General features: G+C 35.9%; 1 protein-coding gene across 1 annotated transcript in view; it reads right to left on the bottom strand.

The window, feature by feature from the left end:
* HOMER1 (homer scaffold protein 1) overlaps positions 1-16,594 on the bottom strand; it is a 121,288-nt gene that overhangs the window by 55,867 nt on the left and 48,827 nt on the right. Inside the window, exons 3-4 of the mRNA XM_004374467.2 lie at positions 11,601-11,732; positions 7,639-7,731 (exon numbers count right to left, since the gene is read on the bottom strand). Coding sequence (XP_004374524.1) covers positions 7,639-7,731; positions 11,601-11,732 — 225 coding nt within the window. The remainder of the gene's footprint in view (positions 1-7,638; positions 7,732-11,600; positions 11,733-16,594) is intronic.

Raw genomic sequence — 16,594 nt, 5'->3', positions numbered from 1 at the left:
AGTCCAGAGACCATTACAGAGTCATCACTATATATTAACATTACAAACGGGCAAAACCATTGAAAGCTTCAAAAAGGCTTCTTTCTTGATTCCACGTTATCACTTGACCATTTTTCAATTATTAATGGAATCTCTATTTTCACCAACAATTTTGTTCTTATTAAATCTTCCTCCTAAGTCCTCTTTGTTTCCATTAACTGACAGCCAATGCATGGATAAAGTTTATAGCATAATGTGACAACATAAAATTGTTTAACAACAAAGGCAAATCCTACTAAGTGAATAATGGAAATGGAATCTATAAAGTGACTACTGCTGGGTCAGTTATAAGCCGGATCAATTAGCCAGAAAAAGTTTAGGCAGCCAGGAAGAAACTATGAGGTTATCATCTTTGGTATCAATAAATCAGGGATATTTTTCTCAAGGGCCAAACTAAACTTAATCAAGGCTGACTGCCTAATATGCTAGATAGTAAGCTGGCCAAGACCCAATTCAGTGGAAATGATAAAGAAACAAATCAACTGGTTAAAATGAAAGGACATAACCAGCGTTCCCAAAAACCAAACCAAACTCGTTGCCATAGAGTCGATTCCGACTCATAAGCAACCCTATGGGACAGAGTAGAATTGCACCGTAGGGTTTCCAAGTAGCGGCTGGTGAATTTGAACTGCCAACCTTCGGTTAGCAGCTGAGGTTAGCAACTAAGAATTCGCCTAAGGATTTGCTGGAATTGGCTGAGAAGAATGCAGTGGAAGAAAGTAGAATTAAAAGAGAGAGAGGAAGAGGAGTACCAGTTTGATTCCTGCATCTTACTACCTTCTCAGGTTAAATGTTTGGGTCACTTCAAAAGAAAAATAAGAGAGGGATGCGTTGAGGCATGGGTCTTGAGAGAAGCTATGAAGGCTGATGCTACAGAAACAGGGAGACTGCTCTCGGAGGTAAATTAAGAAGGAAAGAAGGAAAAGAGTGGAGGTTGCAGCAATCCCAACATCTCAGCGCAATTAGCTTTTCTCCAGAAAATTAGAATATTAGCTATATTTAATTAAGAACATATTCAGTTGTCCCAGATTGTTGTATCTGAAATGAAAAACAAAAAGCCCAAAGTATGAGTTTTTTTTTTTTTAAGTAAAATTATTATTTTCTCATGAGGTCAAAATAAAGTTCTAAAAGTATGTAAGGTGTAATATGAAAATGAAACCACCTTTCCGTCCAACGTCCCAATAGGTAACCAAAAATATTTTGTGAAACCTGAAACTTTCTATATGCTAAAAATAGCACTGTGGCACTTGTTAAAATTTACCATATTCCAAATATCTAGTTCTTTTTTTAATCTAAATTTTGTATAATTCCCTAAATATTGAACTTTAGTTATTCCTTAAAAGGCAATAGTCCTTGTACAGGATCAACATTTTATATCTTTAAATCAAATATTAAAATAAAAAATGTGGTGGCATTATAAAGAAAATGTTCTACATCCTACTTCAGTGAGTAGCATCCAGGGTCTTAAAAGCTTGTGAGTGACCATCTAAGATACTCCACTGGTCCCACCCTTGTCTGGAGCAAGGGAGAATGAAGAAAACATTAGTCCAAAGGACATATGGACCACAACTACCACAGCCTCCACAAGACTGAGTCCAGCACAACTAGATGGTGCCTGGCTATCATCACTGACTGCTGTCAGGGATCCCAATACAGGGTCCTGGATAGAGCTGGAGAAAAATGTTGAACACAATTCTAACTCACAAAAAAAGACCAGACTTACTGGTCTAAGAGAGATTAGAGAAACACTGTGAGTATGGCCCCCAGACTCCCTCCCTTTTAACTCAGTACTGGAGTTACTTCTGTGGCTCACCCTTTGGCCAAAGATTAGACAGGCCCATAAAACAAAACGAGACTAAAAAGGCACACCAGCAAGGACGAGAAGGCAGGAGGGGACAAGAAAGCTGGTAATGGGGAACCCAAGGTCGAGAAGGGGAGAGTGTTGACATGTTGTGGGGTTGGCAACCAATGTCACAAAACAATATATGTATTAATTGTTTAATGAGAAACGAATTTGCTCTGTAAACCTTCATCTAAAGTACAAAAAAAAAATGTGATAGCATATTTACTAAACCACAAACTTTTGTAAGAGAAAGATTATTTCTCTTTAAAAAGAGATTCTTAAGCTAACATGGCTAGTCATTTACACCAAACGTTTAAGGAAAAAAAATCAATAAATAATATCTTCTCTGAAATATATACGTGTTTATACATATATTCTTCTAATATATAAAACAAAAAATAAATTGTAAATAAAAACTGAGATCTAGTAAATATCTATCACCTTTACATCCTTATTTTGAGAAAATAAAACTGTCTATACCTCTCTTTGTTTCTGAGAAACACCCCTAATGCTCTCTCCCACCAAAACAAATAATCTGCCATCAGAAAAAGAAAAGTAACAGTCAAATTGAAGAAAAAAATATATCGATGTAAATTAAAGCCTGGGAGAGCATCAAGGAAGCCAAAACTAACAGATGTGACCATATCATGAAACAGGAGGCTGAGCAGATGTGAGAGTCGTGAACTGCTTCTTAAACACTCAGGTAATGTCTTTCTTTTCCTACCCATTTACGAAGTGGTAAGAAATGCAAAAAACTAGGACTATTCTGAATCACATGGGGAAAAAAAACAAAAACACTCATCCCTCACTCGAAGGCAGGCCTTCAAGGTGATAGGTGCCTACTGCCAGGTGTGTGTTGTAGCAGGCGGGCAGCACTGCCCCTCCCCACGAGACCAAATACTGCTACCACCTTCCATTTAACTCCAATAAAGCCCAAAATTGAAATTCCTGTTACAATTTCAAGCTTTTTGGCTTCAGTAAAACAGGGCTCTTCTTTTTCACTCTTGAGAGACCCATTCAATTTCAGTCTTTTATACTTAAATGGAGATGAGAATACTGCATTCTTTTCTGAGCAAAGGCTCTGACAGGAAAAACTAGGGGAGAACCTAATAATGAGTTCCCACGGTGGTGGAAATAAAAAGAAATTGTAGAAGAGAGATACAGAAGAAGAGCCAAAGGAAAATGAAGATGAGATCTCAGACAAATGTCCCCTAACTCTCTGTCATAAAGCATTCCCTATACCTGGTCACCATCTAGTGCCACGGTCTCTGAAATCTCATTTTCTGATGACCACAGAAATTCTTATAATCTGACTCTCTGGATTAACTCGTGTTCCTCCTTTCTGTGTAAAGTATACCAACTAACTCATGCTCAGGGCTAGCGGGTTAATCTACACTCCGCTGACATATTTTTACACTCATTAATTTAGAAGCCCTGGTGGAGCAGTGGTTAAGCGCTTGGCTGCTAACTGAAAGGTCGGTGGTTTGAACCTAGCTGCTCCTTGGGGGAAAGATATTGCAGTCTGCTTCCATAAAGATTTAAAGCCTTGGAAACCCCTTGGGGCAGTTCTGTTCTGTCATATAGGGTCACTAAGAGTTGGAATCAACTCGATGGCAGTGTGTTTGATTTTAGTTATATTAAATGATTACTAACAGTCAGTTGTGTTTATCCTAAACCTGTTTATGTCAATTGTATTTATATAACTACATATTACATAAACTAAATATTATATAAACCAATATTTTATATATATAACTAAATATTATATAAATAAAATTTGAATGGAAAATTAGAGAAATTATTTTAATAAAAAGAAACCACATATTGTGATCAATAGGGTTTTCATTGGTTGATTTTCGGAAGTAGATCACCAGGCCTTTCTTACTAGTTCTACTTAGTATGTAGGCTCTGCTGAAACCTATTCATCATCATAGCAATACCGAAGTTTCCAGTGATGAACAGATGGTGGGTGAGCATGAGGTGCATTGGCCAGAAATTGAACCCAAGTCTTCTGCATAGAAAGCAAGAATTCTACTACTGAACCACCAATGCTCCTTCAACGCTAGAATCTGGCAATTTAAAGGTTAAAAAAAAAAAACCCAAAACCCACAAATTTTTGTTTGGGTACATATAACTAAAGGGTAAATAGGTTTTACCCAATTTGAAAGTTTTGGTCAATAACTTTTTTTTCTAATCTCCACTGAAGAGAAATTTGGGTACTATTTCATTATAAGCCCCTTTCTTCAATGCATACTGTGAGAAAACTGTCTAACAAGTTAACTAAAGTACAATATTTTTTAACTGTGAATTTTATAAGAAATGTCAGGTTTAAAGCCAATCATCACTCTCAATTTTATATCAAACTGACTGTTTAAAAGATTTCCATGGAAGGACAAGATCGTAAGACTTCCAATGGAGAAAGAGCTGTAAATGAATGTCTATTATTTAAAGAGGGACATGAGAGAAACTAACAACTAATATGAGATTCAACTTACTCCTAAAGATGTATACCTTGATTATGACAACATTCTAAGATTACCTGGCATGGCCATACATTTATATAACCTTAGTGTACAACCTTAGCTCAAGAGACTAAGAATAGGCAAGGCATTAACTTTGCTCTAAATGCCAGACTCCTTTCATCACAAGACTTTAGGAAGGTGGAGTGGCTTGTCTACATCACTGGTTCTCAAAGTATGGTACCCAGACCAACAGCATCAACATCTCCTGGAAACTTGTTAGATAAATCAGAAACTCTGGAGGTGGAGTCCAGCAACCTGTGTTTTACCAAGTCTTCCAGGAGATTCTAATGCAGGGTGTTACACAGTAAGGCATTTGTATTTTTCTAAATAACCATTATGTGCCACACACTCTACCAAGGCTTTACATTATCATCACAACCATTACAAGCAGCAAATCAACAACAGTAGCTGTTAACATTTACTAAGCATTTACTATATGCCTTGCCTTGTTCTTATCCTGACTTTTAATTCTCACAATAATAACCCTATAAGGAGATATTGCCTTATTCCCATTTTATAGCTGAAGAAAAAGAACAGCTTGCCTAAGTTCAGCGAACTAGCAAGGATTAGAGACCAGATTCAAAGCCAGCCTCTACAGTATACATTATTAAATGTGGCCTTACATTGCCATTGTCACACTTATTCTCCCCACAGTTCTATAAGTAATCTTATACTTATGTTACAGTTACCTTAGGTTAAGCAACTTTCTCAAGATCACAAAGCAACAGAACAAGGATTTATGTCCAAGCATGTCTAACTCAAAAACCCAAACTCTTAAAATAGTCAGTTATAACTCAAATAATAACAAAAGTTATGACCAGCTGATTGCCTACTATTATCAGTTTTGAAAGTTAATCTCATGCCCCCCCCCCCTTGCTGAATTCCTGAGTAACATTCTATTCTCAGGTAGAGTATTAATTTGCAGATTGGGTTAAACCAGTGAGAGTCAAACTCTGCTTTCTAGATGAGCAGGATAAGAGTGGCCAGAGACTATACGATCCAAAACAAAACAAAAATAATAACATCTGTAAGAAATTTATCTAAAAAGAAGGAGGGTGTGGGGGGAAAAGAAAAATAAATAAATACCATTCTTACTATTTTCTCTGGCTTCTGTACTTTAAATTAACATCTCCTGGCTCCATCTCAGATTTCAAACATTTTCAAAAAATAAATTAAGGTCACTTTATTTTGGCTCTCAAACATTGATTAACTTAAGACATTTCTCTATTCTTCACATTTCACAGCATTCTTCAAATATAAGTATCTTTGTTATAGTCCTTTGAGGAAAGTAAAGGCTTAAAGACATTCCTTCCACCACAGAAGAGCAGGAACTTGTAACAGTTCATGGTCAATTAAACAAAAAGGAAGCTATGATTAAAGAAAGTAGAATGGCAAAATTTAATACATTACAATTTTACCGAAACCCTTGGTGCATTCTCTTACTGAATGCGCTGTTGCATCTTCTTGTAACACTACAATCAATCACCTAAGGAATCAGAGCTCCCAACATGTACTGGTACTTAATTTTAGATAGGTCTTTATGCTTAAAATATCAGTACACTATCACAGTACTTAGAGAACACAGATTGAAGAGAAGATTCAAACAATCATTCAAGTTAATCCAGGTCACTGCAAGTACAAACGAGGTGTAATGGAGCTTTGGCTTCCACTCAGAGTACACCTTTAGACTGTGGGGGAATACGTACTTCAAACATACTTAACAGAGCTCTCCTTTCCTGTAAAAGAAAAAATCAACTCTTTGTACCAGGAAGGTTTACCTAATAAAGCTCAGTGCCAGGAGTAGGGAGGGAAATGAAGAGTAAATAATTTTCTAAATGTTTCAATATTTGGTTAGTCACTAAATTCTATGGCAATTCCCATCTACTTTCTAAAGAAAGTTCTATGTAAATTTGCTACTATTGACATTATTTCAGAGAAACATTTCTAAACATTCTCTGATTCTTCCTTTTCATAAAAGCGACTGAGTACACTTCAAAAAAAAGAAAAGATTTATTGCAGAGAAGAATCCAGCACAAAGTAGGACTCTAGTCTTAAGACTACAATTGAAATAAAAATTAATTTTAGGAAAATGTATTATTAAAATCTGAAAATAACTGGTTATATGAATTACACTATGTATACTAAAACCTTTCTAAAAGTACTGATATGTAACTACTTATCCAACTTTACTTGGAGATATAATAAATTTCCAACTGAAGAAAGATTATGATGGACAAGTAACAGGTACCGATGTGTTTGTTAAAGGACAATGTGAAACTTTTATAAAACTTGTAACGTTTGTGCCTCAGTGCTAAGCAAAAAGTAGGTGCTCCAACTGTCAGATGTAAGTATAATTTAAAATCAGACAGAATAGGCCCATCTACGCTTCTTCTGTACTTTTAAGTTGTATTCACTTTTGAACTACAGCCTCTTCTATCTAGCCTGAGACCAGAAGAATTAGATGATGCCTGGTTATCACCACTGACCATTCTGACCAGAGACACAATAAAAGGTTCTGGTTAGAACAGGAAAAAAATGTAGAACAAAACTCAAATTAATAAAAAAAGACCAGACTTTTTGGACTGATGGATACTAGAGGAATCCCTGAGACTATTGTGCTAGGATACCCTTTTAACCTGGAACTGAAGCCACTTCCGGAGGTCACCTTCCAGCCAAATACTAGATTAGCCTATAAAATAAATAATAATACCTGTGAGGAATGTACTCCTTTAGGCAATCAACCATACGAGACCAAATGGTCAACATTTACCCAAAAGCAAAGATGAGAAGGCAAGGAGGGGCAGGGAAACTGGATGGATGGAAATGGGCAGGTGGGGTGGAAATGGTAAGAGAGCTGACATATTGCGAGGATTGTAATCAATGCAAAGAAATAATTTGTGTATGAATTGTTGAATGGTAATCTAATTTGCTATGTAAACTTTCATCTAAAATACAATAAAATAGTTTTTTAAAAAGTTGCATTCACATTAAATCATCTGAGTTTTAATTATTACAATGAGGTTTTTTTTTTTTTTTTAAAAGATTCTTGTAGACACTGGCATATAGAAAAAAAATCATCTCCACCAGTGCAGATCAACTAAAGGGCGTGTTTCTATGTCCATTCTGGATTTTACTTTAATTTTTTCATTATTTTCCAGAATTTAACTCTGGCATAAAGAATACCACCTGAAAGGAACAAGGCTCATAGATAAGAATAGAAATTAAAATACCCACCTGTGAAGGTGTACTGGTAAGTTCCATCTTTTCTTGTGATTTCTCCTTTGCTAGTCGAGCAGCTTCTTTAAATTCCTGAAACTTTTCTGCAAACTGAATGTATAAAGACTATATACATTAACCGAGTAAAAATAAGTCACACTGCCCACTTTTATCTTAGTTTTCTTTTATTTTCTAAATAACTGACTCTTACTCTGGTAACACAGCCCTCAAATCAGTTACACGTGTTACAGGAAAATGACAGAAAATGAAAACTAATAGCAAACATTTGTACACTATACAGTACTTTGACAAATATCATTAAAAAATATACATGATATAACTAAAGTTAGAATTTGGTGTCAGGTAGTTTACTTATATGCCTACTTGGTTGATCAGGGCAGTCCTGGTGGCAGAGTGGTTAAGCACATGGCTGCTAACCGAAAGGTTGGCGGTTCAAATCCACCAGCTGCTCCATGGGAGAAAGATGTGGCAGTCTGCTTCTGTAAAGATTTCAGCCTTGGAAATCCTATGGGGCAGTTTTACTCTGTCTTACAGGTTGCTATGAGTCGAAACCGACTTGACAGCAATGGGTTTGGTTTTCTTGGTTTTTGTTGATTAGAAATAATTTACTAAGACCAAGGTGGTGGTTGGAGTTGGGGGTGAAAGCAAGAAAGACAGGCACACCATGTTTTGCTTATTACCAAGAAAACTGAATTTTTTAAAGTATCCACTCCTAAACATCAGAGTATTTAGAATATACTTTTAACTTTTATTAGAATATAAACTCTCATATTAAGTGAGGCATTTTATTTTCAACAATACATCTAGTAACATTTACTAGTATTACTGATATTACTAAAATGTCATTTCCAAAGATTCCTAAACAGCTAATGTACAGCAGAAGAAAGGAATAACATATTCCACAAAGATCTTTAAAACTGGCAACAATTTCAAAAGAAAAATTATGGTACATAAAATGCTGATTTTTAGGAACCCATAGGAAACCATAAAATGTCCTGACTACAAGCAGTATCTACTTGTTTCAGAAGTGGAAGCTAGTCTACCACTATTACCCAAGAGAATAAGTTACGGCTACATAGAAAAAAACAAAAAAACCCCAAAAATCTCAATGTAATTTAAGTTGCTGTTACAGTTGGCAATAAAAATAGGAAATCATAGTTCCCTCCTCAAACTCCCATAAGTCAACCCTAATTTTATTTCCATCTTAGGTAGGAAGATGTTGAAGGAAAGGCTCATGATACTCTGACCTGCCTGGGAAGACAGAAGAGGGTCAAAATTAAAAGTTGTCATTATCACAACTTTCCTTTCTTACTTTAAATCTTGTCAGCCCCACCTATAACCTGTACATCAGGAAGCTAAACCTGTACTACTACATTTCTGTAATTGAACAGAATGCTTCCTTACTGTAGGAAAATCTGAATACAAAGCTTAAAAGGTCTCACATCAGTGGAAATGAAATAAAAACAAAATCATAATTAACTTCTCTTCCTGTAATTTCACGTAGTACACAAAGCTCTTACATTCATTTAGTATTCCAAAATATTTAATTTCTAAAACCCTTCTTGAGTTCACAGGCACTCACACTATTGCTAATTTTTACATTCTTTGTTTTCAACAAAAGAAAAATGTGAAGGCTTAGGTTTCCATGATAACAAAATACAACTTAGTAAGCACTCTAACAGTCCAAGCATAGCTGGAATTTTCCTCACACCAGTCAACCTTAGGAAACCATACAATGGTTCACCTTCCAAGGATACTGCTCTCCCTCATTTTGAGAGGCTCTTATCTAGAATTGCCTTCACACCCCTCTCCAAACCCTTACACTACTCTGAACCACTTATAATTCTTAATGATAAAAAAAAGAGTATTTATATGCTTGCTTCATTTATGTAAAACATGATAAACTCCTCTGGGTTCCCTAAAGCCTACAAAGTACCAAAATTAGTCTTCAAGGTAGTTAGGACAATAAATCATGATTTTGTCATCTCTGGACCAAAATATTCTGAAGAGACTGATCTTAAGCTCTTAGAGCCAGGTCTAGTGAAGTAATAATATTTCCTAATATTCAATCCACCCTCAAAATATTAGGATTCACCACCCAATAAGGTTGGTTAAAAGCATATGCCAACTTTAAAGTAGAAAAAAAAAAAATATGGTTGAAATATAAAAGCCAATCTCAGAGAAAAGATCAAATGAGAAAATAAGAAGAGACAGTATCACAGAATTTAATCGACTATTCCTTTACCACATTAGCTAGCTAATCAGCAATGTGAAAAATGTAACAAAAAGCTTAATTTATAGTAAAAAAGTTACTTAGGCTCAAAAATCATTTCACACAAGTTTATTTGAAAAATTAATCCATGACTTAGTTCCTGTGTTTTCAAGTCAAGAATTTTAGCAAGTGGAATGTAATTATATTTTTCATTTTCTCCTATAGGCTTTAACAGACTATTCCAAAAAAGAGCCCCCAAAAGGTTCTGAGTATTGGCAAAAATATTAGGATAAATGTATAATTTCCCAAGGGGACTATTTCTGAAGAGGCAATGCTCAAATGGATGCCTGTGTCCTTGTTATGTCGGGTTCAGTTATTCTACTTTGAATCTACAACTCATACCATAGTTCAAGAAAAGTATTAGAGTAAGGTGTGTGTAAGAGAAACCAAATCAGATAACTCTGGTTTGTTTTAATCATCTCATAGAGGATGACTTATAGTCACTTAAGGCAAAGGTTAAAATTATCTTAAAATTTAGCTTTAAACTATAATTTATAGCAAAACGTTAAGAAAAACACTTGAAAACAACACAGTGTAAAGGAACGTTTCCAACTAAAACAAAGGAAACCAAGTACGTAGGTTATGTCAACTACTGAACTATCTAATATAACCTCAAGTCAATAAACATTCAAAAATAGAGATTTTTAAAAAGAACTCATTGTTAAGATTCTGAATGACTTCTGTTTTAAGTAGCATAAGGTTTAATGTAAATATGAACAGTGTGTATAAGAAGACTTGATTATCCTGCACTTCAACAATTTGAACTCTCAAGCCATCATCAGATACTGTGTATCTTAAATCACTTGTAAAGTCTTCCAAATGTAGGGTGATCCTTTTAGCCAAATGATTCAAACAGAGAGGTTGGAAGCATAAATCTTGAAACCTTGAGTCTGGTGGGCACGAAATTTGAAGAGCAAAAGTACGTATACTCATGTCCTTGATCATCTTAGTATTCTGAGACTGTTTCCTTTCCCTTGTGCCCTCTTCCCATGTGACATCCACATGAATTCAAGGTGCTGCTGGTATGAGCACTGCATGGCTTTTACTTATAGGCAGGACAAATTTAATTTCCAACATTTAGCCCAACGATGCTCAGCATTTTATTGGCCTCCTGGCCACAGTAACTCACTTAGTATCATCCAAGAACTCCTTCTGGTGCCTGCTGGATCTCGCACTGTACTGCATCAGAAGGCTCAGAGTTCTCCACACCCAGCTAAAGCACCATTTCAAGCAAGTTTCCCTAAACACAGTAATTTATATGTGCCTGCTGTTGCATCAAAACATTGAAATCTATATCACTATCAGCTTGAGTCTTCACAATTTAGAAAAACTTGGTACTTATTTATCTTGCTATGTACTGTCACAGACATCTCCAACTGAGGGTGCTAATCCCTGAGCAAAGTCCATTCTGCAATGGTAATTCTCACCTTTTATTTCCTATCATACAGACAGTTAACACCCACACAAATCCTTTTCAATCAATGGTGACCATTTTTAATGTGTACAATAATTTTTCCAATTGACAGTGGAATCCAATGATCTCTTACTTCTTGCTCTAAAGTCACCATAGTTCTGAAAATATTAAATTAATTTCTCCTGTATTTTATACTCTTTCTTTGTTGTTATACATTTAAGACATTCGACTTGAAGATAAAGATTTCCATTCAGATCTTATGATTTAACTTACTTTTGAAAGATGATGCTCAGAGGAGAATCCCAGTCCATAAACAGTGTTTGCCCGGCTATCGGCCCATTGGCCAAACTTCTGAGATGTTTTAGTAAATGTCATGTTTGGGGTGATGGTGCTGTTTATTATTGCCTGAAAAATAAAACAAATATGAGGAACCAGTCAAAATTAGCAAACAGACATTTAAACACAGGACCATTTAGTTACATAACAACTTAGGATTCCTAATGGGCAATAATATTAAATATATAAAGAGAGTTTACAGCGTTATAAGTGACTATGTAGAAATACAGTAACTAAATCTATTAACATGCTTGTCCATCAAGAATTTTCAACATTTTACACTCAATGTAAGTTTTGCTACGATCCAAAATTTTTAAAAGGTTTTTTAGTGTGATGAGTCTGTTCCCTTTGAATGTTTAGGATCAATATCTATTAATTTTGGATGCTAATTACTGGATGTAGGTCTTAATAGTTTTTTATTTAAAAGTAAGAGCCTACCCCCAAAGAATCTTTCAAAAATGAATATATCACTAGAACAAATGACACTAATTTTCTAAAATCTAAAATCAAGGATTTTCTTAAAGCTGATTTACCTGAAATACATCATGATTAAAAAACAAGACTTTTAATCATTTAGTACTTTTTCCTTTACTCAAGGCGAAACAAATTCCTAAGTATATACCTTACTTCTTTTCCATAAAGCATCACAGATTCATGTTAATAAGGGTAACTATCATTTCTGCCTAACACATAGTTTCTTAGGAAACTAGTATTTTAGTGTGTTATTAAATATTAACTTTGATGAACACCATAATAAACTTGAAGTGTTAAAGTTATTAACTTAAGTCTGTTCCCTCTGCCAGTACTGTGAAAGCACAGAAATATTTTAAGTCAAGTACTCTAATGGCATCTATAAGTAAGATTAAAAAGTTATCCCAATAATAATAAGAATATACAGGTTATCAGATCCATAAGTAGTCATCTGGTGAACTATTATAAGTGAAATGAAAACGAAGCATTTCCAGAATAAAGCTAAATTTGTTTACCATGTGAACAACAGTATAAACGTAAATATTTATGAGCTAGGCAGGCATTAATGAAGTTGTAACAATAAATGTATGGCACATGTTCTGCTAAAGAGTACAGTGAAACAGAGAGAGCCCCTTGCTCTCTCTTGAAGACAACAGATGTGTTATCTGTTGCTTTGAGGGCCCTTATCCTTGATTAAGATTTTTACCTCTGACAAAATTGATATACTCTGATCCTTCCTTAACCTTCAGTTTAAAAACTGCTTTTCCCAGTGTGTCATTTTAGATCTCACGAAGGGAGACTAACAACTGCTCTAACTGGTGAGACTGTCATCAAATGAAAGAATAGGAAAGAATTTAACAAATCCAAAATTTTTTATTGAGCACCTATTAAACGTAAAGCACAATTCTAGAAATATGGGATTCAAGAATGAATAAGACAGCAGTGTAATCATGGATTATATTCTAGACTAAGTCAGTCAAATGCACAAGTAAATAAATAGCTTATCAGTGTAATTTCAGAGTGATAAATACTGTGAAGGTCATGACAAGATGTGACAGAGAGTGAAACGCAAGAAGGGAGGGCCTGGCAGGCACTACTTCAGATTTGGTGGTATTGCAGTGTTCCCTGAGAAGGGCATAGCTGAGCTGGTCCAAGTGTACTCAAGGAGAGAAGGCCACTTAACATGTGACCCTAATAATTCTTAAAAAGCAGGGTAACAATAGGTTTTATAGGCATCTGAGAAAACTGGCCAATATACTGTTAGTTGCTACTGATACCCTGTTTTAGCTATTCAAAATTACCTTCTTTCTGCTTTTAAGAATTCCTTTTTAATCTTCATTCTGAAACTTTGCATTCCTTTGTATAACCTGTTTTGGTTTTCTTTTGTCACTGAAGAAAAATTTTAAAATGATAAATGACCTCACACTTAAAATTTTTTATTGTTTAGAATTCTTTGAATAGAAAGCTAGTATGAATCCATTTGGAGTTCCTGGGTGGTGCAAATGGTTAGAGTGTTCTGCTTCTAACTCAAAGTTGGGGATTGGAGTCTGCCCAGAGGCACCTCGGAAGAAAGGTTTTGAGATCTACTTTCGAAAATCAGCCACTGAAAACCCTAGGGAGTACAATTCTACTCTGACACACAAAGGTTGATATGAGTCACAATCAACTCATGTCATTTAGCAGAAATGTTTTTTTAATCCATTTAGAAGAAAATTTTAGCTCTTTAAATATGTCTCTCAACCCCAGAGCTCTTGTCCTATTAAGCAAAAGAGGCAAAAATGCTGTGTCTTTACAGATCACGTAATATGCCCTTGGCCATGCTGATGTCTCTGCAGTATGGTTAGAAAACTTTAAAGCAAGCTCTACATGCACAGTAAGGCACTGAGTGAGAAGAAACTGACCTTTTCTAGTCACCTAAGGGCTTTCCGGAGCCCTGGTGGCACAGTGGTTAAGAATTCGGCTGCTAACCCAAAGGTCGGTAGTTCAAATCCACCAGCCATGCCTTGGAAATCATATGGGTTAGTTCTACTCTGTCTTATAGGGCTGCTATAAGTTAAAAGCGATTCAGTGGCAACAACGGGTAAGGGTTTTCCATCACTTAATCATGAAGTGCATAAATCGGGGTGGGGTGGGGGAGGAGAAAAGCATTCCTTTAGCTGCGTCAAATAAATCACTATTGCCCACACCATGAAGCAACGACTCCTGCAGGGAACTGCAGAAGTTAACTGCCATCAGTTCAGAAAACTAACTAGATAATGGAAAACCTAATTCTGTTATAGAACAAAGAATTCGTTGAAAAGATAAAATTTTTTTTCACAAGTTACTTAAGATTCTAATAATTACAAGCAGCCAAGTATATTCAATAATTTAAATGCTAGAAGCAATACGTCATATTATCTCAGAAGGAAGAATACATGATTATTTAATCACCAAAATTCCTTCCTTGAAAGTGACTTAAAGTATTTCATTCTCTTGAAGGTTATGTTAGCAACTGAAATCTACTTAAGCACTTCCATATAGTTTCTTTTCTTGTTCATGGGGCTACTTCAGTTAACCTTTACCTTTATATAACCAAAAGATCGGCAGTTCGAATTCACTAGCCACTCCTTAGAAACCCTATGGGGCAGTATGAGTCAGAATTGACTTGATGGCAACAGGTTTGGTTTGGTTTTTGGTATCTAGTAACGGCCAGGAGAGAAACACAGATTACAGAGAACTGGAAGGTTTGAGTCAGGAAAAAGAAAAAAGTTAACACTCTAGAATTTGACATTATTATACTTAGTATTCGTTAATTTCACTAAACCAAATAGGTACATGTGACAAATAATATTCTTCACTAAAGTTTCAAAGAAGCTAAATACTACTATTTTCCAAGACCTTTAAATCCTCCAAGTAAAAATGAAAAGAGGATCAAATATTGAAATAAATACATGGTGATCACATATATACAAGGCATTGTTCAAGACACAAAGTACAAATAGCTCCTGAGTCCAATAATCTAGTAAGGGAAATAACAGATAAGCACACAGAAAAAAAGACTGAAAGTGTAATATTTAATAAAATTATATTTTATATCCCCAAAAAACCACTAGGCATTACATGATTGTAACAGTAATAATGATAACAATGGCAGCAAGTATTTATATAGTGCTTACTATGTACACTTTGGAGCCCTGGTGGTGCAGTGGTTATGAGCTCGGATGCTAACCAAAAGGTTGGCAGTTCGAATCTGCCAGCCACTCCTTGGAAACCCTATGGGCAGTTCTACTCTGTCCTATAGGGTCGCTATGAGTTTTAATCGACTCATAGGCAATAGGTTTGGTTTCTGGTTATGCACACTTTAAGTGCTTTGACCTAAGTTAATTAATTTAATTCTCATGATAATCCCATGGTGTAATGGTGTAGGTAGTTCCATCCTTTTTACAGATGAGAAAACTGAAGCACACAGAAGATAAATACCTTTGCTCAAGGTCACATGGCTAGTAAATAGTGGAGCAAAAATTCAAACCGGACAATCCAGCTATAGTCTGTGCCCTTAACCCCCACACTGGACCACTAAAGTTTCTTAGAGGGGAAAAGCTTCATGTCTTCAAGAAAGCTTGAAAGAGGAGACAAATGAAACATCTACCTTTCTACACACTTTATATCTAGAATCTGATGTTTGGAATTTCTTTATCTAAGTGTGTTAAATAAAATTCACTGATGGTGAAATGGATTCCCCCACTCCCATCTCCATCCCTTTTTAAGGGTATACTATACACCAGGAACCAATCTAAGCGCTTTGCAGACATTAACTCATTTAATCCTTACAACTACCAGCACTGAAGTGAGAACACCAAGGCTCAGAGAAGAAAAGCAATTTGCCTAAAGTCAAATATACTCAGTATATGGTGGAGCTGAGATCTGACCCAGGCAGTTCATGCTCTTAATCACCACACTATTTTCTTCTCCTAAAAATAAAAACTTAGGTCTTGTCCTTATACTTTTGTTTAGACAAGGGATGTCAGCCTTAGTGTTGACGTTTACAGACTGGATGATTTAGAGACTTTGAACTGCCTACTAGTCTACACAGGTAGCTCCTCGCTAGATTGTACACTTCACAAAAATAGAGATTGTGGGTGATGGATCACTTCTGTGTGGCTTTTCTTGCCATGGTCTTGTAACTCCCACCTAAATCACTGGGTAGGACTGTGCAAACAGGGTAATTGTGGCCCACCAACTGGATTGGTCAGTTTTGCCATGCTGCTGGGCTTGAAAACGAGCCATCCCAGAGGCGGGAAAGAAAGGATCCCACCACCACCAAGGAAGAAGAGTCAGCTCGTCCTTTGGTCACAGGATCCCTGTGCTGAGAAGCTCCTGGAAACAGGAGACTGAGGGAGAGAGCCGTAACACAGAAGACGGCAAGAAGTGGTAGCAGAGAAACAGCAGCAGGAGAGACCAGTAAGAGACGGTACAGTGGG

Source organism: Trichechus manatus, unplaced genomic scaffold, assembly GCF_000243295.1.
Source record: "Trichechus manatus latirostris isolate Lorelei unplaced genomic scaffold, TriManLat1.0 scaffold00029, whole genome shotgun sequence".
Classification (NCBI taxonomy): domain Eukaryota; kingdom Metazoa; phylum Chordata; class Mammalia; order Sirenia; family Trichechidae; genus Trichechus; species Trichechus manatus.
The sequence above is the reverse complement of the archived record's forward strand: the minus strand, read 5'-3'. Positions and strand labels throughout refer to the sequence as shown.